Below are 27,949 nucleotides of genomic sequence, written 5' to 3'. Positions count from 1 at the left end.
TTTAAAAGAAAGTTTGGTAAAAATTTTTCTAAAAGCTTGCCATTTTCTAATATCAGATTTTCTGATCAATTAATAATTATACCTAAATTTTAAGCTTTTTCTGGTTACAAATAAATATTACATGATTATTGCAGAAAAAATTAAAAAAAAAACAATTCAATTAAAGGAATATTTTGTGGTTAAGTACTATTAACATTATATTATGTAAAAGTGTAATGTACAATCCTGTATATAATAATATTTTTAAAATATCAAAATCTGTCTCATGGTATTATAACTTTTTTTCTCTTAATAATTTATCAGAAATATTTTACATGAGATGAAGATATTTTACATTAATAATTTAATACTGGTTCAGAGAGAATGTACATTTATGTGACTTGATCTAATTTTTAAATTACTGTCCAAGAGTTCTATAGTTCAGATATCTTAACAGTATATGATTTTGTGTACTTCTCTGTATCTTCATTGCTGGATCAGTTTCTTAAAGTGATGAGATTTTCTTCATTTAAAAAACTCCCTGAAGTGATAATTTATTGTTAAATAAATTTAAAATTGCTTTGATATTTTCTTAGAAATAAGCTGTATTCTTTAAGCATTACATTATAAAATTCCTCTACTTGTGGTGATTTGGTTTTTTGGCTTTGTCTCCTATTCCTAAAATACAAATAACTATTCTTTTAGTCTTCAGATTGGGTTATCTCATATGCAGAGAATTAAGATTTTTTTAAAAGAGGTGTTGGTTAATATTTTTAGTGCTTTCTATTAGTTATTGGGAAACTGAGGCCAAGTCAACCTCTCTTGATATGAATGTTTCTCAATCTAAAAGGTAAGAAGAGTGGTTTATAGATAAATTATTTTTAAAACAATAAAATAAGCTAGGCATTTAGTATAGTAGCTGTTTAATACACGTTTTGTGATAGAAGGAAAGGAAAGAAGGGGCTAGGTATTAATAGAGCCTGAGGAGTATTAGTATACTTTTGTAACGAATTAAAAACATACTAGTAAATATATCCTGGTTGATTTTTGATATCTTACTGAATAATTGCATTTTCATTTAAGTAAATTAACTTTGAATTAAATTCTCCTTTTAATACAAAGAAGCATGTCATTTATTTTAAAATCAGAAAAAGCAATTAAGCTATTTTGGTATTTGGGAAATGGATAGAGGTCCAGGAGTTTCATACAGAGACTTCACATAACCTTGTAAATTAATATGAAAACTTTTAGTTCAATAGCTTTAAAATAAACAAAAGATAGTCAAGTTAGTTTTGCTTTCTCGTGAACAGAACCACCCACCTCAATTTGGCAAAAAAATAAGTTATTGTTTTCTTACTGTCAGAAGAAATAGTCACCATAATAAAAATTCTTACAAACTTGGTTTTGAAATGTTCAGCAACATATAGTGTCATGGCAGAAGAGACTTCAGAAGAGATATCAATTCTGTAATTTAAACATATAAAAGAAAACAAATCATGTTGATAAATGACCAGTTTCATGTAAGCAACATCATTGAATTTTACTTGAGATAACAAAATTTGGCATTTTTAACTTACAGTTTTTATTAAAACTTAAATGAATGCATCTATATCATAGGTATTTTATTTGCTTTTCAAGAGTCTCGTGCTCTACCAACTGAGCTTGTGGAGTGACCTTCAATTAAACTTCCTTTTTAGATTATGAGTGTGTGGTTTGTTTTCTTAAGAAGACCTAAAAAGATCCTAAAATGGTGGTAATTAGATAAGATGTTTTAAAAAGTTACCAATTTAATTCTATAGAATTAGCATATTAATATATAGATATGGTAAATGTAAGTCTAATGGTAGCTTGTGAAATGTACTTTCATATGTTTAATGCTTGGGTGTTTGTCTCTAAACTGTGGTGATTTGAAGGGCCTTTAGAGTACTGTAATAATCTTGAAACATTAGACCAGTTACAACTGTGTCAGTTAAAATCCCTCCAAATAATAAATTCTGCTGAAAGTTTTGTCTACTTAATGGCAAAATACATAAAATAAAGAAATTGTTACGATTTTGAGCCTAATTTGTTTATACCAGAGAGAAATTTGTTTTGTGACGTATAATACTTATTAAATCATTAGATATATGAATTTTATACAAGTTCATTTTCACTTTCTTTGAAATATATTAGAGATAATTGGAATAATTTTCTAGTAGTTTATTGGGAAACTTCCCATTATGAGAAAGTGCCTTATAAATCTAGCATGATTTCTGCTGAATGTCTATTCTTGAGCTCTAAATAAGAATAAAAAAGAGGAAGGAAGCATTATAGCTTTTGTTCTTAGTAACTTCTGGAAAAATTCATCACCACTCCCAGTTTGATTTGTTTCATTTAATTCTTGCCACATATATTCCTTAGGTCCTTGTATGTTTTATATTGAAGTAATCAGTATTGAGGTTTTTCTGTTCATTTAGATTATTTAAGCTTTCTGGTCTCTGTGTAGTACTAAACTGTTTATTGGACCCATACTGTTCAATAACTAAAGCATATGAAATTTACTACATTTTGTATTGATTTAATATTAATGTTAATCTGAAATCTTTGGGTGCAGTGTGTCACATCTGTTTTGTATTCCTCTGTTTAAAAGAGGTGGCAGTATGGTATTTGGAGGAATATTTATTATCTGAGTGTTTTCTTTGCAATAGTTTCCCTTAGTCTTCTGAGAATTATAACCCTCCGAGAGAGTGAATTGCCCAAGAATTCTCAAGTACCCAACTACTAAACACAGTTAGCTGGAATTTTTATTTACTGTGTAAGTCTCCTTAATAGTTGTAACTTAAATAATTATAACTTCAGAGGCTTCTAAAAATGATAGAAAATAAATTTGTGGTGAGATTTTAAAATACATTCTTTTCTTTTCATTCAACCTGCACTTCACGTATACTTTGGTTCTTCAGGAAAGACTTTGTTAGACTTCTTTAGATTTTGTGTTGATTTGTATTTGAAACTAAATTTTCTATCGCTGGTGACTATACTGGTCTTATACTGTGGTGGTATTTATTAACCTTCTTTGGGGTCATGGATTTCTTTAAGTAATCAATGAGAACTATAGCCTCTTAGGGGGAAAATATGTTTGTATAAACACAAACATTTTTCATGCAGTTCTAATTAATCCTACCTCTCTCTGCCTGGTATTCCAAGGGCCCCAGATTAGGAAGTGCTACTGTTATAGGGTTGAAAAATCACTTCTCATATGTTAGTTTTTACGTTCTGAGATAGAGTCTCACTTTGTCGCCCTCAGTAGAGTGCTGTGGCGTCACAGCTCACAGCAACCTCCAGCTCTTGGGCTAGGGTGATTCTCTTGCCTCAGCCTCCTGAGTACCTGGGACTACAGGTGCCCTCCACAACACTGGCTATTTTTGTTGCAGGTGCCACTGCTGTTATAGCTGGCCGGGGCTGGGTTCGAACCCGTCACCCTTGGTATATGGGGCCGGCGCCCTACCGACTGAGCCACAGGCACCACCCACATTTGTTAGTTTTAACATCATATTATTGTGCCGTACTCAGAATGTTTTTTACTTCAAGCTTAATTGAATATTACATTTTAAACCTTGATCATTACATAATATTAGAAGATAAGCATAATCTAAATCTTATTTTAGAAAAAAAGCACAATTAACTTTTAATTTTAAAGTTGGTCTCTAAAGTTATAGAACATATTTGACCTTCTATATATTTTTTACATTCTATCATAGATACTCAAGCATACAAACTCACCTTAACCTTCTGTTGTTTATGAAAGTAGTTCTTCCGTACAATAGATGTTATATTTTTTGTTTGGCATAAAACTCTGGGTTCTCATTTTAAGGAGAAGTTGTAAAAATATTTAGGACCTGGTTGTGCTGGTTAAGAGCTCCATTTTGGGAATCAATCAGGTTAGGGTCCAAATCTAGCTCAGTTGCTTTCTGGCCATATAACCATGGGCCTATTACTTATCTGTAAAATAGAACCTACCCCATTAAAGGAGATAATAAAAGGTGTTTGATTTTGTGTTTTGTATATAATATGCACTCAGTTACCTCTTACTATATTATGACAGTGTTGATGAGAAATAGGACGAGCAGGCTCGCTGTACAGTTAGAGTGTTTATTGTTCATATTGTAAAATTTAGGATAGTATCTCTTGGTTACAAAAAGATAAGTTCCTCAGAGTAATCTTTTCAAGTTTTGGTGGCTTACAGTTGTCATCAGAATTCATTGAAGAATTCTCCTGAGATGGGTCTGGCAAACTAACCTTCCCACATTTTATTTCTCTGTTCAGTTGTTACAATGGGGCAATATGTTACAAGTTAATCCACTAAATTTGTCTTAGGTAACTGAAGTAAATACTGAGGAGCAGAGAAAGGGAGAGATTGCTAAAAGTGAATTAAAAATTGAGCCCTAATTTGTTTTTGCTTTTTAATCTTGACACCTAGATGGTCACATGGTATAGCCCCATAAATATTGTGTATATTTAGAGTAGATGATGTTTCTTTGTATATTATGTCATTAAGTAGAATTCTAATGTAAAAATGTTTGATAGGCCGGGCGCAGTGGCTCATCTAGCACTCTGGGAGGCTGAGGTGGGTGGATTACCTGGGCTCATGGGTTGGAGACCAGCCTGAGCAAGAGCGAGACTCCGTCTCTAAAAATAGCTGGGCATTATGGCAGGTACCTGTAGTACCAGCTACTTGGGAGTCTGAAGCAAGAGAATTGCTTGAGGCTAAGAGTTTGAGGTTGCTGTGAGCTATGACACCAGGATACTGTACCAAGGGCGACAAAGCTGTTTAATACATACAAACAAAAAAAGGGAAAAAAATGTTTGATAAACTGTACAAACAATCAACCACTGTACACATGTGAGCTTTAAGACAGTGTTTCCAGTGTGGTGTGTAAAGTACTAAGAGACAAAAAAGAAGAGGATGATTTGTGTGATGCTTTCATTAAATAAATACATGATGAAATGAAATAGTTTAACGCCTCCCTAAGTGAAAGGCTTTAAGTTCGCTAAAAAGATGATTTCAGACCTTCCTGAAAAGAAGTGAGATGACATCCTATCTGATCCTTTCTTTTTCATGTTGTGGTTATTAATTATAACTAGGTATTAATATTACCAGTGTTTATGACAGTGGGGTTTTTGGATGTCTGCATGTGCATGTATCTACACATGTCTTTGTGTGCATTCCAAGATGCTTTTGAATGATTAATTTACATGGGAGTCATAAATGGTAGCCAGTAATGGATTATAAGCATAGGAGAAGCTAAGTGTGTTCTGAAAATTTTGAAGTTGCTATCATGGGAAAGTATTTGTTGTGTTCATCTATAAACTATCTCTTGTTACCAGTGTCAGAGAAAACAACTGAATGAATTCATCATCAATTTAAGCCTGTTTATTTCCTACGGCAAGCAAACAAACATTGCTTGATCACTTTGAGTTGAGATATGTAGAGAGTACTTTACCAGGCTGTCTTTTTTTTTTCTTGTAATACCTAGTTTTACTCATTTATTTTCTTCAGCCAGGCAGAAAGTTTAGAAAATGATATTTCCCCCTTTCTTTTTTCTCAGTATTGTCAGCGAAGCAGGAGCATCAATCTACAGTGTCAGCCCTGAAGCTATCAAAGAGATGCCAGGGCTGGACCCTAATTTGAGAAGTGCAGGTAAGAAACTATGGATCATCACAAAAACGTATGATTTTGATATGTATATATTTTTAGCATGTCAACATACTTTTAGTATGTGTTTTAAAAATGTAAACTTTTAAATTGAAGTATAAATAGTAAAAAATAACCAGCACCTCTGCATTTTGGTTTTAATTTGCATTTCTCTGATGACTAATGAAATTTGCACCTTTCCTTATTGGCCATTTGGCTAAACTTTGTTTTGAGGTACCTGTTCAAACCTTTTGCTCATTTTTCTATTGGGTTGTCTGTGTTTTTTTTTTTTTTATTAAATCATAGCTGTGTACATTAATGTGATCTTGGGGTACCATACACTGGTTTTATAGACCGTTTGACACATTTTCATCATACTGGTTAACATAGCCTTCCTGGCATTTTCTTAGTTATTGTGTTAAGACATTTACATTGTACATTTACTAAGTTTCACATATACCCTTGTGAGATGCACCGCAGGTGTAATCCTACCAATGACCCTCCCTCTGTCTCTCTTCCCCTTCCTCCCCTCCCTCCCCCCTTCCCCCTATTCTTAGGTTATAACTGGGTTATAGCTTTCATGTGAAAGCCATAAATTAGTTTCATAGTAGGGCTGAGTACATTGGATACTTTTTCTTCTATTCTTGAGATACTTTACTAAGAAGAGTATGTTCCAGCTCCATCCGTGGAAACATGAAAGAGGTAAAGTCTCCATCTTTCTTTAAGGCTGCATAATATTCCATGGTGTACATATACCACAATTTATTAATACATTGGTGGATCGATGGGCACTTGGGCTTTTTCCATGACTTAGCAATTATGAGTTGGGCTGCAATAAACATTCTGGTGCAAATATCTTTGTTATAAAATGATTTTTGGTCTTCTGGATATATACCTAGTAGAGGAATTGCAGGATCGAATGGCAGGTCTATTTTTAGATCTCTAAGTGTTCGCCAAAAATCTTTCCAAAAGGAACGTATTAGTTTGCATTCCCACCAGCAGTGTAGAAGTATTCCCCTTTCTCCACATACACGCCAATGTCTCTGGTCTTGGGATTTTGTGATATGGGCTGATCTTACAGGATTTAGATGATATCTCAAAGTAGTTTTGATTTGCATTTCTCTGCTGATTAAGGATGATGAGCATTTTTTCATATGTCTGTAGGCCGTGAGCCTGTCTTCTTCAAAGAAGTTTCTCTTCAAGTCCCTTGCCCACTCTGAGATGGGATCACTTGTTCTTTTCTTTTTATTATTAAATCATAGCTATGTACATTTATGCGATCGTGGGGCACCATACACTGGTTTTATAAACAGTTTGACACATTTTCATTACACTGGTTAACATAGCCTTCCTGGCATTTTCTTAGTTATTGCATTAAGACATTTATATTCTACATTTACTAAGTTTCACATGTACACTTGCTCTTTTCTTGCTAATACGTTTGAGTTCTTTGTGGATTCTGATTATTAAACCTTTGTCAGAGACATAACTTGCAAATATCTTCTCCCATTCTGAGGGCTATCTGCTTGCTTTACTAAAGTACTGTGTTCTTGGCTGTGCAGAAGCTTTTTAGTTTGATCAGATCCCTGTAATATATTTTTGGGGGTTGCTTCAGTTACCCGGGGGAGGGGGAGGGTCCTCCTCATAAAATATTCTCCCAGGCCGATTTCTTCACGTGCTTTCACTGCACTCTCTTCTAGTACTTTTATAGTTTTATGTCTTAAGTTTAAATCTTTTATCCAGTGAGAACCTATTTTTGTTAATGATGAAAGGTGGGGTTTCAGTTTCAGCCTTATACAGGTCGCCAGTGAGTTCACCCAGCACCATTCATTAAATAGGGAGTCTTTTACCCACTGCTTGTTTTTGATAGGCTTATCAAAGATCAAATGATGATAAATAGCTGGTTTCATCTCTTGGTTCTCTATTCTGTTCCATACATCTACCTCTCTGTTTTTGTGCCAGTAACGTGCTGTTTTGATCACTGTAGATTTATAGTATAGTTTGAGGTCTGGTAGCGTGATTCCTCCTGCTTTGTTTTTATTTCTGAGTAATGTCGCTAATCAACGTTTTTTCTGATTCCATGTAAAACGAAATATTATTTTTTCGAGGTTTTTAAAGTATGACAATGGTGCTTTAATAGGGATTGCATTATTGTAAAATTGTATATTGCTTTGGGCAGTATGGACATTTTAACAATGTTGATTTTTTTCCCCAGTCATGACCATGGTATGTTTTTCCATTTGTTAACATTTTCAGCTATTTCTTTTCTCAGAATTTCATAGTTCTCTTTATAGAGATATCTCACATTCTTCTTTTAGGTAAACTCTGAAATATTTCATCATCTTTGGCATCATACCATTTTTAAAGAATACTTTATAATATCTGGAGTATAGTGGAAAATTAAAAAGTGTTTTAGTAAAACAGAGTTCAATAATAAAGGTAATAAAATATTCTTAGACTTTTTATTATTGTTATGAAATATTGTTTTAAATCTATTTTGTTGGTAAAAAATAATATATTAACAAAAATATTTGTAGCATAAATGCATGAACATACACAAGCTTTCAGTTTATTTCTAAATATTTGTCAAGTGACTAGTCACTCTTCTCTTGCTAATGCAAGTTGTCTTTTGATGGTGTACTGCTTACAATAACCAGCTTTGGTTTTAGTTTTATTTGATATACAACTAAAAATGTATTTCAAAATTTTAAATACTCTGATCAGATTTCACTGGCTGTCTTTGAAATCTGTACCTGGAGGTAAATATTTGAAAATTTGTATGTTAATCCAAAGCTAAAAACTTTCTTACATCCAAAAGATCTTGTAGTTTCCCTTCAATTATTTTGTTTCATGATCAAATCTCCTGTCTAAAAAGATTATCTTCTCAAACTCAAATCTAAGCTCAAAACTCTGCTTCTCTTGTGAAGTTTTTTCTCATCACTTAAGCTCACATTGTCTCTATCTCCTCACTGAGTGTTCTTTGTGTTTGCCTTATAATAACAACAACAATAATAATAATGATGATGGGAGAAGGAATAGAAATAGTAGTTACAGCGAGAGCTGCTGCTTCCTTTTTTTTTGCAGTCTTGACCGGGGCCAGGCTTGAACCCACCACCCCCGGTATATGGGGCTGGCGCCCTATTCCTTGAGCCATAGGCACCTCCCTGCGAGCTTTCTGATATTATTTATGTGAAACATTGTGGTAAATGCATTAGCAGAATTATTTTATTGTATCCTAACAATTGCCCTATGAGCCATTTATTGTTACCCCTAAGGTTTCAGGAGACTACGTGGCCAGTAAGTGTGTATATATTTGTATACCTAATTTCTTTTTTTTTTTTTTGTAGAGACAGAGTCTCACTGTACTGTCCTCGGGTAGAGTGCTGTGGCGTCACACGGCTCACAGCAACCTCTAACTCTTGGGCTTACACGATTCTCTTGCCTCAGCCTCCTGAGCAGCTGGGACTACAGGCGCCCGCCACAACGCCCGGCTATTTTTTTCTTGCAGTTTGGCCGGGGCTGGGTTTGAACCCGCCACCCTTGGCATATGGGGCCGGCGCCCTACTCACTGAGCCACAGGCACCGCCCCGTATACCTAATTTCTAAACAGAACTCCTCTGTATAAAATAATAAAAGCTAGAAGTTTTCAAGTTGGCACTGAACAGTTAATTTTCAACCGAGTGTTGTAAAAACTATTTGGACCATATTTTCTGAGAGGTAGCAGTCCTTCAGGGCTCCCACTGCTAAACAGACTGCTGTTTCTTATTTACTGGATTATGTGGGTACATAATTGTCACAGTACTATATGTGAGACAATATGACAACATTCTAACAAGACTCTATGAAAATTGAAGATAATAAAGCGGAGACTCATTATATGGTTCTAATTACTTTCAAAGTCTAGCTGTGTGTCTTTTGTTTGTGATTCACTGTAGGTATGCCTTCCTCCTGTGTCTCAGCTTGCCTTTATGTCTCAATAATCATTTTTGATTTGTATCAACTCAAAACATCTACCTAGACACTTTGAGTCTTTAAAATCTGCTTGGAGGGAAATATTCTAAGAAGCTTGGAATCTCTACTCTTGGTTTTCTAGGGTTCATTTCCTTTTTAATTCCTGTGTCTGACTAGGGATCTTTCTTTTTCTTAGTGGTTGATGCCAGAGATGACCTTATACTTTATATGAGACCTGAGCTACCTACATGTGTGGATTTTACCTTTAAATCCTCTATAAGTAGACTATATCAGAATATAACAGAACCTCAACATTCGTACATGTGTCAAACATATGTAAGAAAATGACCTTCATACATATTACTACATCTCCTTAGCCCGCTTATCAGCTTATTGAAAACAGAAGGTATCTTTATATATGCTTATATCCATAACAATAAATACATTGTACCTGGCATTTAAATTGAGTGGATAGACCAGTAGATGGATAATATTAAAAATTTTATTATGGATTTCAGATTTAAAATGGGAGATTGAGTATTATACCTTTTTAAAAAGTATTTTTATTATTACTGTTTTAAGGGGAGTCTCACCCTGTCATCGCAGCTAGAGAGCAACGGCATCATTGTGGCTCACTGCAACCGCAAACTCCTGGGTTTAAGAGATCCTTCTGCCTCTGCCTTGGAAGTAGCCGGGATTATAGGCAGACGCCTCCACACCCAGCTAACTTTTCTATTTTTGGTAGAGACAGGGTCTCAGTCTTGCTCAGGCTTGTCTTGAACTCCTGAGTTGAAGCAATCCTCCTGTCTTCAGCCTTCCAGAGTGCTAGATTACAGATGTGAGCCGCTGTGCCTTGGCCTTGAGTATACCTTTTATTCCTTCATTTCCTTCAGAAATTTTATTAAAATGGTAGAGTGAAGATGTTAACACTAGGACAAAAGAATGGAAGAGGAGATAACAGCAACATTAAGTTTTGAAGTTGGAAAGCAGATTTGTGAATAATAAGTGACCTAGACACCTTGAGAAAGTTAATTATAAGACAGCATTGTGGAAAACCCAGAGACCTAACCTGGTATGGATCATGGAACCCCTAGTATTTTAGGAAATTTTATTAAATGCCTTTGGAAGTATGTTTGGAGGTCTGAGCGTAGACCCCATAAAAGAGGGTTGGTTAAAGCCTATTTAAAAAACAATGAGAGCAAGTTAAACGTAGAACTACCTAGCTTATGACCCAGCAATTCTGTCCTTAGGCGTATACCCAAAAGCACTGAAAACAGGTACCGTTATGCAAACAACGCATTTTTACAGTCTACTTTTTTGTACCTGCCCCTGGTAGACAGTCAGGGGTCACCCACCATGCAGTGAAAACTTATGCTATTAAAGACAGATGCTAGAATATACTCAGCGGGAAGAGCTACTTGGGAGAGATAGAGACTATGAAAACAGGAGAAAAGTAAAAGTTTAACATTCTCAGACAAATAAAAAATATTTCATCTATTTAGAGATATACAGTATAGTGAACACTTCCAGAACTCTTTTTGGCTTCTGTTACTATTGTCCTCCTTATCATTCATTCTCTGCCTCTTTTCACTCTTTCCTCCTCCTTTTTAATCTGTTTCAAAATGTATATGTTTTCTAAGTTTTGGGCCACAACTCTTCCTCTTCCTTAGTTCTGTTTGTTAGCAATATGTTAGACTCTGTTTTTCTGAGCTCCCTCTATTACCTCTTACTTTCAAGAATCTGTTGTCAGCCTGAGCTCTGCATTACTAGCCTGAGCCTAGAGCTCTGCATTACTACTATCTACTAAATAAATTATCCTCAGTTGCCTCGCCAGCCGAAAAATAGCACCATCTTTGTTCCAAGACCTGGACATACTATTTTTTGAATGCTACCTATGTTTTCTTTTTTGGAGACAAAATCTTACTGTGTTGCCCAGGCTAGAGTACAGTGGTGTCATCATAGCTCAGTGCATCCTCAAACTCCTGAGCTCAAATGATCCTCTTGCCTCAGCTTCCCTAGCAGCTGGGACTACAGACATATACCAGAATACCAAACTATTTTTTTCTATTTTGGGGTAAAGGCATAGTCTCTCTGTAGTGCCCATGCTGCTCTCAAATTCTTAGTCTTAATCTATCCCTTTGTCTTGGCTTCACAAAGTGCTAGGATTACAGGCATGAGCTACTGTGCCTGGCCCTTCATTCTATCTAAGCAATGTTCATCTCTGTTTGTACAACTGTTCTAACTGATTTCTAAGTTTAGATCTTTATAATGCGGGTTTTTCTGTAGGGGTAAGTTTGAGAGATTTTCCTATTACTGATACTGTTTCATTGAATTTCTAATACTACCTTTCTACATAGTAAATGTTCTGATACAGAGAGTTTGGTTCCAGACAACTGCAATAAAGTCAATATTGTAACAAAGTGAGTCACATAAGTTTTTTAGTTTCTTAGTATGTATACAAGTTATATGTACGTTATACTGTAGTATGTCAGAATCTAAAGGCATTATGCCTGAAGAAAACAATGTATTTATCTTAATTAGAAAATGCTTCCTTGCTAAAAATTGCCAATGATTATGTGAGTTTTCAGGAGGTCATAATCTTTTTGCTGGTGGAGTGTTTGTTTCACCATGATGTAGATGGCTGCTGACTCATCAGGGTGGTAGTTGCTGAAAGCTGGAAAGAGGCCAATGCAGGTAAATGAATTGTTTGAGCTCACGAGTTTGAGACCAGCCTGAGCAACAGTGACGCCTTTTCCTTACTAAAAATAGAAGAACTAGCCAGGCATAGAGGCACACCACTGTAGCCCTATCTGCTTGGGAGGCTGAGGCAAGAGGATCACTTAAGCCCAAGAGTTTGAGGTTGCTGTGAGGTATGATGCTATGGCACTCTACCCAGAATGGCAGAGTGAGACGTTGTCTCCAAAAAAATAAAAAGCTAGAATTGTTTATGGCAATTTCTTAAAATAACAATGAAGTTTGCTACATCAAGGGATATAGATTCTTCTTTCAGAGACGATTTCTCTATAGCGTGCTATGCTTTTTGATAGTATTTTACCCATAGTAGAACTTCTTTCTTATGAGTTTCTTATGAACTCTGTTAATGTTGCTATAAATCACAAATGTTCTTAATGGCATCTAGAATGGTGAATTCTTTACAAAAGATCTTCAATTTACTTTTCCCAGATCCATCACAGGGATCACTGTGTATGGCAGCTGTAGCCTTACAAAATGTGTTTCTGAAGTAAGAAGTCTCAAAAGCCAAAATTACTCTTTGACTCATGGACTGCAGAATGGATGTTTTGTTAGCAGACATGAAAGCAGTATTAATCTCCTTGTATATCTCCATCAGTACTCTTGGGTTCCAAGGCACATTTTTACAGTAGTATACAAACCCAAGGGATTGTAACAAACTGGTCAACATATGGAGGTGGTCAACATAAGGAACTAGGCCTTCTGTACTGATATGTACATGTGGTGTATGTCTGGTCTTTGAAAATTAGGTCAACTTAAGTAGCTGGTCAGTGTAGGGAGGAGGTCAGTTATGGAGGTTTTGCTGAATTTTAAAGGATTTTTTTTTTTTTTTCTGAGCAGTACGTTTCAACACTGAGCTTACAGCATTCAGCAAACTGTGCTATAAACAGATATTCTTGTCATCTAGGCTTTGTTGTTCCATTGTTAGAACATAGGCAGAGTAGATCTAGCATAATTCTTAAAGGCCCTAGATTTTGGGAATGGTAATAAGCTTTGGCTTCGATTTAAAGTTACCATCTACATTAGCCTGTCCTTTGAAGCTTTGAAGCCAGGCATTGACTTCTCTCTAGCTATGAAAGACCTAGATGGCACCTTCTTCCAATCAAAGAATGTTTCATCTACATTAGAAATCTATTGTTGAGTGTACCCACTTTCATCAGTGATCTTAGCTAGGTCTTCTGGGTAACTAGTTCTAGCTTCTCTATCAGCTCTTGCTGCTTCATCCTGTACCTTTATGTTATGAGGATAACTTCCTTCCATAAATCTCATTATCTAAGCTCTGCTAGCTTCAAACTTTTCTGCAGCTTCCTTACCTCTCTCAGACTTCATAGAATTGAAGAGAGTTAGGACCTTGTTCTGGATTAGGCTTTTTCTTAATGAGAATGTTGTGGCTGGTTTGATCGTCTATCCAGACTGCTGAGACAATCCCAATCATGGGATGATTTGCTTTCTTACTATTTGCGTGTTCATTGGAGTAGCACTTTTAATTTCCTTAAAGAACTTGCACTCACAGGATGGCTAACTAGTTGGCATAAGAGGCCTGGCTTTCAGCTTGTGTCAACTTTGAACGTGCCTTCCTTGCTAACCATAATCATTTCTAGCTTTTGATTTAATTGAAGGATATACAACTTTTATCACTCAACACTTAGAGGTCATTACTGAGTTATTGATTGGCCTAATGTTAATTTTGTTGTGTCTTAGGGAATAGGGAGCCCAAGGAGAGGGAGAGAGATGGGGGAATGGCTAGTTGGTAGAGCAGTCAGAATACACAGAACAATTATTGATTAAGTTTGCTATCTTATGTGGACAGGGTTTGTGGCACCCCAAAACACTTGCAATAGTAATATGAAATATCATTGATCACACATCACTATAACAGATATGATAATAAAATTTTAAATACTGTGTGAGAGTTACCAAAATGTGATACATAGACCAGAAGTGAATACATGCTATTGGAAAAATGACACCAGTATACTTTATTGATACAAAGTTGCCACAACTTGAATTTCTAAAAATGGTAGCATCCATGAAGCACATATAGATTTAAAGGCCAAGCTAAAGAAATAATGTTTGCTTTAAAATAATTCAGGCATATCATTCGTGGCACTGTATTTTCAATCTGTAATTATAAATGTGGTTATTAACATTTCTCCTGGGCGGCGCCTGTGGCTCAAGGAGTAGGGCGCCGGTCCCATATGCCAGAGGTGGCGGGTTCAAACCCAGCCCCGGCCAAAAACCAAAAAAAAAAAAAGAAAAAGGAAACAGCGAGAGAGAGAAAGAGACTGCCTCTGTCCCCATTGGCTCCTCTCAAATCCCTCAGTAAAAAACAAAACAAAACATTTCTCCTATAACCTGCAGTGCTTGTGCTAATTAACCTTTTGTGATTTTTTTGATGATAAAGGTGGATGTGAAGACGTTGGAATCTCCACATCTCTTTTTTCAGAGAAATAGGCAGATTATATGAAACCAGCTTAATGTTTTCTAAGCTTGCTTTGTAAGCTGCCATTATCACTTTATGTTAGATATAGTAATAAAGTATCTACTAAAGGCCTCAATTCTTTCAGGGGAGATTACTAGATTTTTATCTCTGATGAGAGAATTGGTACAAATCTGTGACTATAAAATCTGATAGTGATTTGGAAGAGGTGGCTCTGTTGGCAGACCTGGAACAGATTAACATGGAAACAGGCAAGGGGTTTTCTTTCATTGCCTTAAGGTGTTCCTTTTATGAATTTATATTCCGTTCAATTTATGTGAATAGGTAACATATATTAGCTTTCTTGTGTTTGGAAAATGGAAGCTGTTCATATGTAAGGAATCAATGTAACTATGCTACTAGATCAGCAGTTCTCAAACTGTGGGTCATGACCCCTAGGAACTGTATTAAAGGTTTGCAGCATTAGGAAGGTTGAGAACTACTGTACTAGATAATGGGGGAGGCTTCTTTAGAAATATCCTTAATAATCATAATAAATACTTTCTCTAGCAAAATGTATCTTATAAATAAAATTAGATATGAAGGTTTATTGATATTTGGTAAAAAAATTGATAAATGATAACTAAATTAAATCATGATACAGGTAAAAGTATTTGACATTAACACAAGTTTCTTAAGCATAAATTATGGTCAAGAAAGGGATGTGATTAGAACTGTGTGGTGTGTTAAGAGAAAAGCAGTTGGGATTTAAGGAGGTCAATTCCCAGGGCAATCTTGCAATCATATTCAGAGCCAAATAAGTATATTCTTTATAGCCAAATGACTTGGTCTCTAGTTGCATTAAGATTGATTCCATTATTTATTCATTATTTTTATAATCTAGTCTAATAAGCATATTCAGTACATAAATATGTCAGTTATAATAAGGCAGAATTATTTAAAAGAAAAATATTCACTTGCTCTGTGAAGCACAAAGTATCCTATTTTGCTTTATTTAAAGAATGAACAGATAATTGTATGAGTATAGGTACTAAACGCTTTCTCTTTGCAAATTTATAATCCTTTCAATCTATTTGTGGTTAATGCCTAGGAGTTCTGATGACAATTAATTCTGAAATTTTGCATTTACTCTTTGGTTAGAAAAAAAGGGAACTTTAAAACTTAGTTAAATTGCTCATCTTTGGAGGTCGAGCGCAGTAAGGAGGGACAGATTAAGTACTTAGATTATAAGAAACTAACATAAGTAATTATTTGGATACTGCTTTTCACATTAAGTCATACTTGTTTTCTGATTTTGTTTTTTCAGTTTCCATAGCAAGGCGTGTACAAGATCCATTAGCTGAGCTAGTGAAAATTGAGCCCAAGCACATTGGAGTTGGAATGTATCAGGTAAAGCAATGTGAACCATTTCATTTATGAAATCCGTCAATACAAAGAATAGTCTCAAACCTGGCATAGTAATTGTCAGTAGGAGTAGAGTCCCACTTTTAAGGTTATACAGTTTGTGCAAATGTAGTTAGGAGTTATTAGAGAAGGAAGGAATTCTTTTTCTGGTGTTAATGATTTTGGCCAAGACTTAAAATTAACTATCGTCACATTTAAAGATTATTAAAACATTAGATGAAACTAGTAATTTACTTTGGAGAGCCTCTCCTTTTAACATTATTTTAAAAATGAAGACAGTATGAGCAAAGGGGACATGTTGGCTCTTTGTGTAGACCAGTATGAGCAATTGATCTTTATTGACCTTTCAGGAGGAAGCCTTTGGTGCATGCTGTACCTGATTGTTTTCCATTTTTATTTGATTATTATAGTTAGTTTTTAGTCATTACCAGAATAGTTAAAAGCCTTCCAATTATTGTTACTGTATAGTAATAATAATAATAATGTACTTAACTTTTGTTATTACTGTATATTTAACTCTTGAGATTATACGTGCTCTTTGGGCATTTGAACACACCACTAGACCTTGGCACAGTTAATTTAGAGTGATAGCAGAATGCTGTCTGATGCTTAAGTTGTTTCCAGAAAGCTTGGGTCACAATTTTTTTCTCTTTAATAAAAATCCTTCTTAAATCTGAAATAGAATATTACCTTCTATATAATTTTTATGAGCTTTGAGTGATAGGTACCATACTGCATTTTTTCTGAAGAAGGATTATTTTTGGTCATGGAATTTGATTACTAGAGTTGGAAGAGACATTAGAAATCATACAGCCATACCTCCTCATTTGTCAGAAAAAGAGGCTGTGTCCTAGAATAGTTAGGATTTTTACTCAGGACAAAGCTCAGATTACCTGCCATATATACTAGACTCAACTGGGAATTTTCCTATCTTACAGCAGTTTGGGCTGAGGCATTTGGACCTTTCACTGGACTTATTCATTTGACAAAGATAATTCCTAAAGGGAATGATTGAACTACAAGTAGACAGAAGCGCCTGGTATTTAAAGAATACAGTCAAAATAGTTTTGTGGTATAGACATTATAGTAAGGAGGAAATTTAATTATATTAACTCAAGATGAAGTTATGGGGCATCTCAGCAAGGTAATGGAATAAAGAAAAGAATAATATTTCAATTTTATGGAACTTATCCAGACAGGCTAATAAGCTATTGGCATCAAAGAAGTCTTTAAGTAAATCACAAAGAAATAACCTTCACATTGGGATTCACAGATAGCTTTCAGTGTAAAAGAATTTGGAATTCATTTCAACAGCAGTGAGAAAATAACAGAAGAGTTTTAAGAAAGAAGATGCTGTGATCTTATTTATGTTTTTAAATGTTGACTCTGGCTACTCTGGGATTAATGAATTAAAGGGGAAGAAGAGAATTATTAAGTCCAATTAGGAGGCCCTTAAACACTAGCCCAGGTGAAGGATGATGGTTGGACAAGGTTAATGGCAATAAAGATGAGAAGAAGTTAAGCTTATTTTGTAGGGATGGCTTGGTGAAAGTAAGGGAAAAGAAATTAGGAAGAATATGTTTTGAGTGTTCTAGTGGATGATGACCAAGTAGAGCATATTTGGTGGGGTAAGATCAGTAATTCAGTGTTGTACTGAATTAAGTTTGAGAAACTTATAAGAAATTCAGGAAAAGATGTCAAATAGTTGGGTATACAAGTCTGAGCTTAAAAGAAATAACCATATTAACATAGAGTATACACTATTTTGCAAATAATGAAATTGAAAAAGTGATCAAGATAGTAGGCTAAATTCATGATGTTCTTTAACTACCATACCACCACCACTGGCATAGCCACAAATCCAAATTCCATGAGATGACAGAAAAGCTGTACATGTATATCTGTACCTATGTAAATATGTGTTTATATGAATAAATTGATTATGGTCTAAGGTAACAAGAAAGGGTCCCATTAGTGGAGTTCCTGAAAGATATTAAGCATGAGAAATAAAACCTTGTGGAGTCACAGCTCAAAACATACAGATCACTGTGCATCAGTGGATTCTCGAGGTAGTTACTCTTCTGGTACAGCCAACCTAGAATGATTCAAATACAGTAAATTCCGCATTATCCTGAACTCTAGTAACTGGTACTCTTGAGCAACCACCACACGACCCAGCCAAAAAACCCCAGAGTTTAAAATTGGAGTGCTCTGCTGGTCAGTCAGCCTTAGTAAGCTGACCTTTGTGCATCACTCCTGTGGCTCCCATGTTTTGTCTATAACAGTTTTCATTGTTAATGTGTTTTAAAAAAATATGGTAGTGAAGTTGAAAAGTGTATTGAATGCTATTTAACTATAATTGTGCAGTACATTTACAAAGTTGTTTTATAATATAGCAAAACTGTGTTACGGTAAGTGAAGTTTGCTTTTTTTGTCTTAATTTGCTTTTAATTAGTGCATTTCAATATTAATATAAAGTCAATACAGAGTTTATGGTATAATATGGGGTGTAGAATTAGTTAAGCCTATTTCCCTCAAGCAACTAGAAACTACATTTATCCAGAATCTACCAATCCCCATTGTTACTGGATAATAGGAAGATTACTGTAGTAAGGAGGGAGACTGAAGTATTAAACAGGGAGATATGTATAGAGGGCTAGTCTACAGTAACCTGTTCCCTCAATATTCTCTGAATTCAAGCAAAAGCACTGAGCTTTACACAGGTTGGAGAAGCTGGGAGATACATCAAGAGGTCTTTGAAAGAATTGTCAGGAAATTCAAAGACCATTTCCCAAGAAGACAAACTCTTATGATAAACAAGACACCTGGCATATCCCACATTATCACTGGAGGCAGATAGTAGTAAAAAGAAACAGCATACACAGACAAATAGGGACTCTGAAATGGTCTCACTACCAAGAATCATTGAACATTTGAGGAAAACCTGTGATAGGAAAATGAGATATCAAATTTATTAAATAAAAATAACACCCAGTGAAACAGTGCTAGGCAACAGAGACTTTGAAGTAAATAAAAGTAATATTCACAGATGGCTAAGAGAAGGTTATTGCATTTATTAAGCAAACATGAGGAAGAATGAAATCAAGCCAGTTAAATATCTTAGGATTTTAAAATATGATTGTCAAGATAAAAGAGACATAAATAAACTAAGAATGGACACAGGTAAAAGCAAGTAAACAAATTAGAAAATTAAGTTAAGAGATTCTTCAGAATATACTTTTGAATTGAAAAAAGTAGGAAGTATGAACAATGGGTCATGTGATATAGAAGACATTGTCCAGCATCAATGTCTAATATATAATAAAATTCAAATAGAAACCATGAGAGAGATTGATAATCACAGAAATGCTAGGAGAACATTTTCCCAAAATGAACACAGATAAGTCTTCTAAAAACATCAAATGAGGACTGAATTAAAAAAAAAAAGTCTATACTGAAATGCCTACTTAAGAAATTTCAGAATACCAGTGATAGAGTAACTGACGATTGTAAATTGAACTGCAATCTAACAAAAGCAATCAGTGTAACCTGGTTCTGTGTACCTTCAATGAATCCCCAACAATAAAAAAAAAAAAAAGTAACTGACTAAAAGTGTTCAGAGAACAAACATTATATATCTCCACAAAGGAAAGAATTAGATCGTCATCATTCCTGTTCTTGGTAAAAAATAGGTGAGAGAAGATAGAAATGGAGTAGTTTTGAAGCTGTAAGGAAACATTTTTGAATAGAGACTTTAAATAAGTAAAATAAGTAAAAGTAATATTTGCAGAGACATAAGAAAGATTCTTGCATTCATGAAACAAACACGGGGTAGAATGAAATCAAATATACAGTGTAATTCTGTATTCAGGAAAACCATCAGTTTATATTGGAAAGGAAAATAAAAACATTTTTGAACCAGTGATTTACCTTCACTAATTGTTCCAGACCTTCTTTGAAAGAATTTATAGAACTACTACTTTCCAAAAGGGCTGAGGAAGTGTCCAAAAAAGGAAAAGACAAAAGAAACAGTTGTGAACGTTAAAATATATATATACACAGTAAAATGTATGGTTGAGTCTAATAGTTTTTTTTTAATGTATAATGTTTATCTTTAAATATCGATTCAACATGGGAGTGTTGAAGTGACAAAGTATTAATTCTTTTTAGGAAAAAGATTCAGGTATAGATTAACTCTAGAATTTGATTTAAAATTTTAATTTGAAATATATGAAGAATAACCATAAATAAGATATTAAATATAAATTGTGAATGAAAATATAAAAAGTTAATTATTTCAACCAAAGGCAGAAAATAAGAAAGTGTTAATAAATAACAGAATATAAAGAGTAGGTACTAGATAAAGGTAAATGTGTTCAATTCCCCTATTAATATAGAATAGAACCCTAGGCTTTTAAGACAAAAATGCATCTCTAATGTATATATGTACAAGAGACGCTTCTTTTTTTTTGGCCGGGGCTGGGTCTGAACCTGCCACCTCCGGCATATGGGACCGGCGCCCTACCCCTTGAGCCACAGGCGCCGCCCTACAAGAGACACTTCTAAAGAAAAAAAGCATGGCTCAACACCTGTGGCTCAAGTGGCTAAGGTCCCAGCCACATGTACCTGAGGTGGCGGGTTCAAATCCAGCCTTGGCCCACCAAACAACAATGACGCTGCAACCACAAAATAGCTGGGCGTTGTGGCAGGCACCTGTAGTCTCAGCTACTTGGGAGACAGAGGCAGGATAATCACTTGAGCCCAGGAGCTGGGGGTTGCTGTGAGCTGTGATGCCATAGCACTCTACCCAGGGCAACAGCTTGAGGCTCTGTCTCAAGAAAAAAGAAAGAAAGAAAGCAACCTCAATATTAAAAAGTTGGAGAAAAGCCGGGCATGGTGGCTCACACCTGTAATCCTACCACTCTGGGAGGCCAACACCAGTGGATTGCCTGAACTCGCAGGTTTGAGACCAGCCTGAGCCAGAGCGAGACCTCGTCTCTAAAAATAGCGGGGCATTATGGTGGGTACCTGTAGTCCCAGCTTCTTGGGAGGCTGAGGCAAGAGAATCACTTGAGCCCAAGAGTTTGAGGTTGCTATGACCTATGATGCCATGGCACTTTACTGAGGTTGACAAAGTGAGACTCTGTCTCAAAATAAAATAAAATTGGAGAAAAATATTTCATACAAATGAAAAAGATGGTCAATGTAATGTTAATATTAGACAACATAGAATGTAAGGCAAAAACATATAGATCAAAGGAGGTTATTTCATATTAATAGCAGATAGTTTCCTAAGAAAGTATGCCATGAACAATCTGTTATCTAACAACATAGCTTCTAGAAATATTGTAAGCTTTTCTAAAAATCAGAATATGAGAGAAATTCATTATTTTTGCAGGAGTCTTAATATACCATTGTATATTAATATATACATTTTAAAAATACCTTTAACTGTGCAGTGGTGTACACCTATAGACCTAGCTACTTGGAAGGAAGAGGCAGGATGATCCTTTGATCCCAGGAGATGGAGGCTATAGTACACGATTGTGCCTATAGTAGCTACTGCACTCCAGCCTGGGCAACATATGAAAATCCAATATCTTAAAACAACTTTGTTGAGATTCATCTTACAGTATGTATCATATACTTCACCCATTTAAAATGTACAAGTTAATGATTTTTAGTATATTTATAGTCTTGTAAAAATCAAACATTTTCATCACCTCTAAAAAAATCCCATATTTACTGGCAGTCACTCCCCATCTCCCTTTTTTCCCTAGGCCTAGGTGGCCACTAATCTACTTTGCTCTGGACATGTCATATACATGGAATCTTTCAGTATGTGACTTCTTATGATTGCTTTCTTTCACTTGTAATGTTTTCAGTATTGTTCCATGTTGCAGTATTTATCAGTACCTCTCTTTTTTATGGCCAAATAGTATTTGTGTGTGTATGTGTGTGTGTGTGGGACATTTTATTTGATGGACATCTGGGTTATTTCCACTTTTCAGCTTCTCTAAACATTTGTGTACAAGTTTTTATGATGTATATTTTTATTTCTCTTGTGTATATACTTCAGAATGGATTTGCTAGGTTATTTTTTAACACATAAATTTAAAGCCATATGATGATTTGGGAAAATTATTTGACACAAATGTATATGTATTTATGATAATTACATATTTTGTTATTAGGGGTTTTCCTTGTATATTTGTACACATTTATATAGCCTCTTTACCATAGAAGAAATAAAATCTTTCTTTTTATCAAAGTAACCCACATTTTAAAAGGTATTATTTCAACTTAACAATTAAATAATGTTGTAATAAAATGATAAAAATCTGTGCAGATCACGATACAGTGAAATGAGTATTTATATATACTGTCGATAGAAGTATAAATTGCTATTTCTAGCAAATGATCAATACCTATCAAGATACACTTTTTAAAAATCCATCCCTGTTAGTACTCCTTTTAACTAGTTCCAAGGCAATAAAAGAACTGGTGTGAAGCTTTATACAAGTTTGCTTGGATAGTGAAATGTTGGGAAAAACTACAATAGGAGGTTAGTTTTTTAAAAATACGATACCAGGCTCGGCGCTCATAGAACAGTGGTTACAGCGCAAGCCACATACACCAAGGGTGGCAGGTTCAATCCTGACTCCGGCCAGCTGAACAACAATGACAACTGCAACAACAACAAAAAAAAGCCAGGCATTGTGGCAGGTGCCTGTAGTCTCCCAGCTACTTGGGAGATTGAGGCAAGAGAATCGCTTAAGCCCAAGAGTTTGAGGTTGCTGTGAGCTGTGATGTCACGGCACTCTACCAAGGGCAACATGGTGAGACTCTGTCTCAATAAATAAATAAATATGGTATCAGTTGAAATATTAAATAACCATTAAAAACTTAGGCTTTCAAGGAGGACTTAATATCATGAGAAATTGCTCTTGACATAATATTTTAAAAATTTCAACAAAGGTGTTGATGCAGATAAAACTAGTTAGTGTTTTTAAAATACAGCTTTGCGTTTACATTGAAGAAAAAAGCCTTGTCAGGTGACTTATATCTTTGCTTGATATGATTAAGGATTTTTTTTTTTTTTTACATTTTGTTTTCAAGCTTTATATAGTAAATACATATTAGGAAAAATTACTATAAAATATATACCATTTCCATATTTATTTTAAATTTAATTTTAAACTTAATTTTAAACTTTGATACAATAGATTTCCCTTACAACTGGAGCGGGACTGAATTTCTTTGTAGTTGGACCCTCTTAAGTGCTTTTAATATAAACTTAATGCTTACATTCTCTTTGATGTAAGATATAAGTAGGTGGATAAACATTGCTGATTTTAGAAATGAAAGCTGTTCAAAGGAAGAATGTTAAATAGATCAAATAATAGATGTTATGTAGTATTAGTTCAATAGAAACTAAAATGCTTCGGATTTAATAATAGCTAAAATGCTATAGGCATCACTCCAACCCTTGTCTTAGAAAATGGGAGAGCTGATTTTAAAAAAAACATGCCTGTCATTATTTCTGGAGAGAGGGGCAGCTAGTGCGGTCGGATGACAACATATCCCTGACTGACCCCTAAAGACTTTGCTGGAAAGTGGCTTGGTGTTACTCCCAAGAAAACACTCCAGGGTGAGACCAAGATGATGCAGGGTTGGCTCTGTTGAGTTCTCTGGGACACAGGGAATGGTGGTTTAGCTTGGCCTTGTCGTATCCTGAAAGCACAGCTTAAATACATTGGATTCACTTACAATTTATTTCTTCTTTGGATTATGTTTCATATACTTTCATGCCCATTAACACCTTCATTTAGTAATGAGCAGGCTCAATGAGGTAGGAAAGGCTCAGAATAGCCCTCTGAATTTCATCCTTTTTGTGCCTCTCTGTTAGATCATTTGATGATGTTAGAGAATGAAATGGTTGTCAAAAATAAGTGTTTGGAACCCCTACTGGATTCTGTATCCAGGCCATCTTTATTCCTCATTATTGTGGATAATGAGTAGTCACTGTAAAAGGAAAATCATCTTTCCAGCTGAAATTTTTTATTGTAAAACCTCAAAGGTGGGAACTTGCATTTATTTTACTATCCCTTCTGTGGGATTAGTTCTGGGTAAAAACAACAACAGCAGCAAAAAACAACTTATCAGGGATGACACTACTCTGTTAAAAACTGTTTTATAGTTAACATACAGGAATTATGAAATGTAGTTTTAGTTTGAATTAAGTTTAAGAAAAGGTAAGGTTTCTTACCTGTCTATATTGTTGCTCAGATCTTCTAAAACATTTTAATTCCTTAATTATTTGTCATTGTACAGTGGGATGCAGAAAAAAGTCTGCCAGTAGACAGTTGCTTAGGTGACTTTTTCCTGGATTTTTACCCCTTACACAAAAGCGATATTTTGAAATAGAGAAAACACAACAGTAAAACAGAAAAAATGATTCTAAAACAGAGGCATTATTTACACAAGTGAATTCCCTACAAAAATAGTTTTGTAATCTTGTCCCTTGATTACAAGTCCCAGATCACTGCCTTTGCAGGGTATCATAAATAAAATTCAAACTGAGCCTTACAATTCAAATATTAATATTTCATTCATTCGTGACAGTGCAAAAACCTAACTGAATGAAAACAAGTAATGGAACCAAACTCGTGTTAGAATTTGCTAATTATTGTATAAATTTCAAGTTTTAAAATTTCTGTTCTGGGTATTTTTTTCTTCAGTTTGAATTATTCTTCCTATGTTGAAATATTAGTTTTAGTTTTCTGAGGTTCCGAGAAGTCACAAACAGTGTAATGAACAATAAACACGCACATACCCTAGTGTTTAAAAAATGTGAAATGTTAGCATGGTTTGAAGAACCTTTTACTAATAATGCCCTAAATTATTAATAATGATATATCTAATTTCCTTTATCTTTTGTTTGCTTACTCTTTGTATGTCATTGACCTTGGCAGTGAAACTAAATCCATTTCAGTTTCCACTCAAGTTCACCTTCTGGTTTTCATACATCAGCACAGAAATCACTGTTACAATTTCTAAGGTATCTAAATTTTAAAGTATTTTCACAGTGTTTAAAACTAATAATTATATTCACTGCAAAAATTACATACAACATTAAAAATACTACCACAAAGTAAAAAATTAAGAAATTCTACGTTAAAATACAAAATGTGTCTGGATCAGAAAACAATTATAAGATAATCCACAGACAGGGAGAAGATATTTGCAACACAATCTGTAAATGATTCAGAATATATAAAAGTCCCCTACAAACTTTTTTTTTTTCACCAAAGACATTCGCATTTATTTTTTTTTTTAAAGCAAATGACAAAGACCCAGTATACCAGCTTTACTTTTTAAACCTAAGCTTAACATTACATATTTAAACAACTGTCAAAACTTACTAAGATGCCAGCATTCATGCACAGCTAGAAAACATCCTTATAGTAAACCAGAAATGTTTTACCATTAATGTGTTAATATCTTTCACTACTAAATACTGAAAAAACCTGAAATTATTTCTGTAGAAGGTTCATCCTGCAGTGTTAACTTCACAGCAGGCTGACGCTACTTGGCTCACGTTTCAGACACAATGGAAAAGCAGGTCCATGCTGGTGTTAGTGCACACTCTGTTCTACCATTACTGAGGAGTTGGGGCTCACCTGGAGTATGTTTAATAAAAAAGCAAAGTGCATACAGAAATTTACAACAATTTTAAAGACAAATAAATGGTCCTATTATGTGGTCCCAATAATCTCAAAAGTCTATGACAAATATGGCTCCTATGAGCTGTTTATAAATACTCAGATTAGGTACAGTGATACTGAAAGTCGAGTTCGTTTGAAATCTTCAGAAAAAGTTCCTGTTAATCCTCAAATGGTGCTTGTTACAGTTAACATTTCTGTTAAACGTTGAGTCACTTGTTAATCCAAGCGCAGCTGCTCCTTACCATTTATTGTCAGGGACTTGAGCTGCCCGTCTTCATCACCTTCCACTCTTTCTTGACCATTCTCCACCATTCTCTTTGTAGTGATCTTTCTGCCATTAACTATTTTTGTAGAAATCAATATAGACTTGAAGTTGCCCATCCCACTACCACCGAATGATGTGGAAGAGAATGAAGTGAGACCCCTGTGATCTAGCAACCCGAATGAAGAAAATCCTGCAGGAAATCCCACAGAAAATCCTGTATTAAAAGAAGAAAATACACTTCCAAAAGGTGGAAATCCACTGAAGCCAGAGAAAAACGACCCTGTTCCTCGGTTTCTGCTTCCTTGGAGACCCCTCTGATTCCCAATAAAGTCCTCAAATGAGTCAAAGAAGTCAAATCTAAAGGGGTCCCTTCCACCAAAAAATTCCCTCAAGACATCCTTGATTATGGCTTTACGGAATGTGAAGCCATAATCAAATGGATTGTCAAAATGACTTCCACCTCCTCCACCATTTAATCCTTCTTTGCCATATTTGTCTTAGATGTCCCGGTTTTTAGGATCTGACAACACCTCATACGCCTCAGCTACTTGTTTGAATTTTCTCTCTGCTTCTTCTTTATTCTCAGGGTTTTTATCTGGGTGCCACTTTAGTGCCAGTTTTCGGTAGCCTTTTTAATATCCTCGGCTGAAGCATGTCTCTGCACTCCTAAAACATCATAGTAATGCACCATGTTTTAAATAATTGTTGGAACAGGTCGGAGGACGTGGACGACAGAGGGCGGGAAGGAGGGAGTGGGTGGCCGCCCTGGGCTCCTCGCGGCTCTGGCACGGCTGCGCTGGTGGTGGCGGATGGTCCTTGCGCTTTCCTTTCTCCCCCCCACAAACTTTTTAAGAGAAAAAACGATGAACAATTCCACAGAAAAATAGGCAAAGGATATGAAGAGGCAGTTCACAAAAGAGGAGACACACAGACAAAAAAACAATAGAAATAATGAAGAAAATTATCATTCTCATAAGAAATGGTGGAAATGGAAACAAAAAACATGATGGGAAACCCTTCAGATTGTCAGAAATTAATCTGACAATTCCTATGTTTGCAAGCATATGGAACATTGGGAATCTTGTATATTATCCATAGGAGTATAAAATGGTGCAGCCACTTTGGAAAGCAATTAGAAATTAGTAATGTTGGGGATAGGGATTCTCTTTAGTTCCACAGTTCTGTTGCTAAATATACATAGCCTAGAAAAATTCTCTCACATGGGCATGAGAAGACATGCACAAGAAGTTCATTGAAGCACTTTTTATAGTAGTGAAAATGTTGAAATTGTGAGTCCATCATCTGAAAAATGGAAAAGTAAAGTAGTATACTCAGGCTATGGAATATTATCTGAATAACTGAAAATGACTTGATTACAGATACCTATATTGATGGTTAGATGTCATAATGTTGAGAGAAAGAAAGTTGTAGAATATGTACACTATAGAATTGATATAAAATTTAAAAACATGAAAAAGTACTATAGAATATTTATGAATACCTATATATATTGAAAATATAAAAATAAGCACAGAATTTAAGATGACAGTTACTTTGGGTAGGGCATGGAATGAGAGAAAAATGGGAACTGGGTGTTCCTATTTTAAATATTTATATTTTATTTCTTAAGTTGATTGGTGGGTACACGGTATCTTTTATACAGTCAGTCCCCTAGTTATAAACATTTGACTTATGCACAACTTGCATTTACAATTGGAGGTCATTATAGTAAGTTCCCGAGTTACAAACATCTGACATAC

The 27,949-nt window shown here is 35.0% G+C and overlaps 1 protein-coding gene and 1 pseudogene across 7 annotated transcripts in view; one reads left to right on the top strand and one right to left on the bottom strand.

The window, feature by feature from the left end:
• Window positions 1–27,949, top strand: part of SRBD1 (S1 RNA binding domain 1) — a 291,329-nt gene that overhangs the window by 159,752 nt on the left and 103,628 nt on the right. For all 7 annotated transcript variants that reach the window (XM_053589735.1, XM_053589734.1, XM_053589738.1 and 4 more), the window contains 2 exons: window positions 5,565–5,656; window positions 16,099–16,181. In XM_053589735.1, the coding sequence (XP_053445710.1) occupies window positions 5,565–5,656; window positions 16,099–16,181 (175 nt within the window). The remainder of the gene's footprint in view (window positions 1–5,564; window positions 5,657–16,098; window positions 16,182–27,949) is intronic.
• On the bottom strand, window positions 26,141–26,918 carry LOC128584658 (dnaJ homolog subfamily B member 6-like; annotated as a pseudogene).

This window comes from Nycticebus coucang, chromosome 4 (assembly GCF_027406575.1).
Source record: "Nycticebus coucang isolate mNycCou1 chromosome 4, mNycCou1.pri, whole genome shotgun sequence".
Taxonomy (NCBI): Eukaryota; Metazoa; Chordata; class Mammalia; order Primates; family Lorisidae; genus Nycticebus; species Nycticebus coucang.
This window is presented reverse-complemented; position numbering and strand designations above follow the sequence as displayed.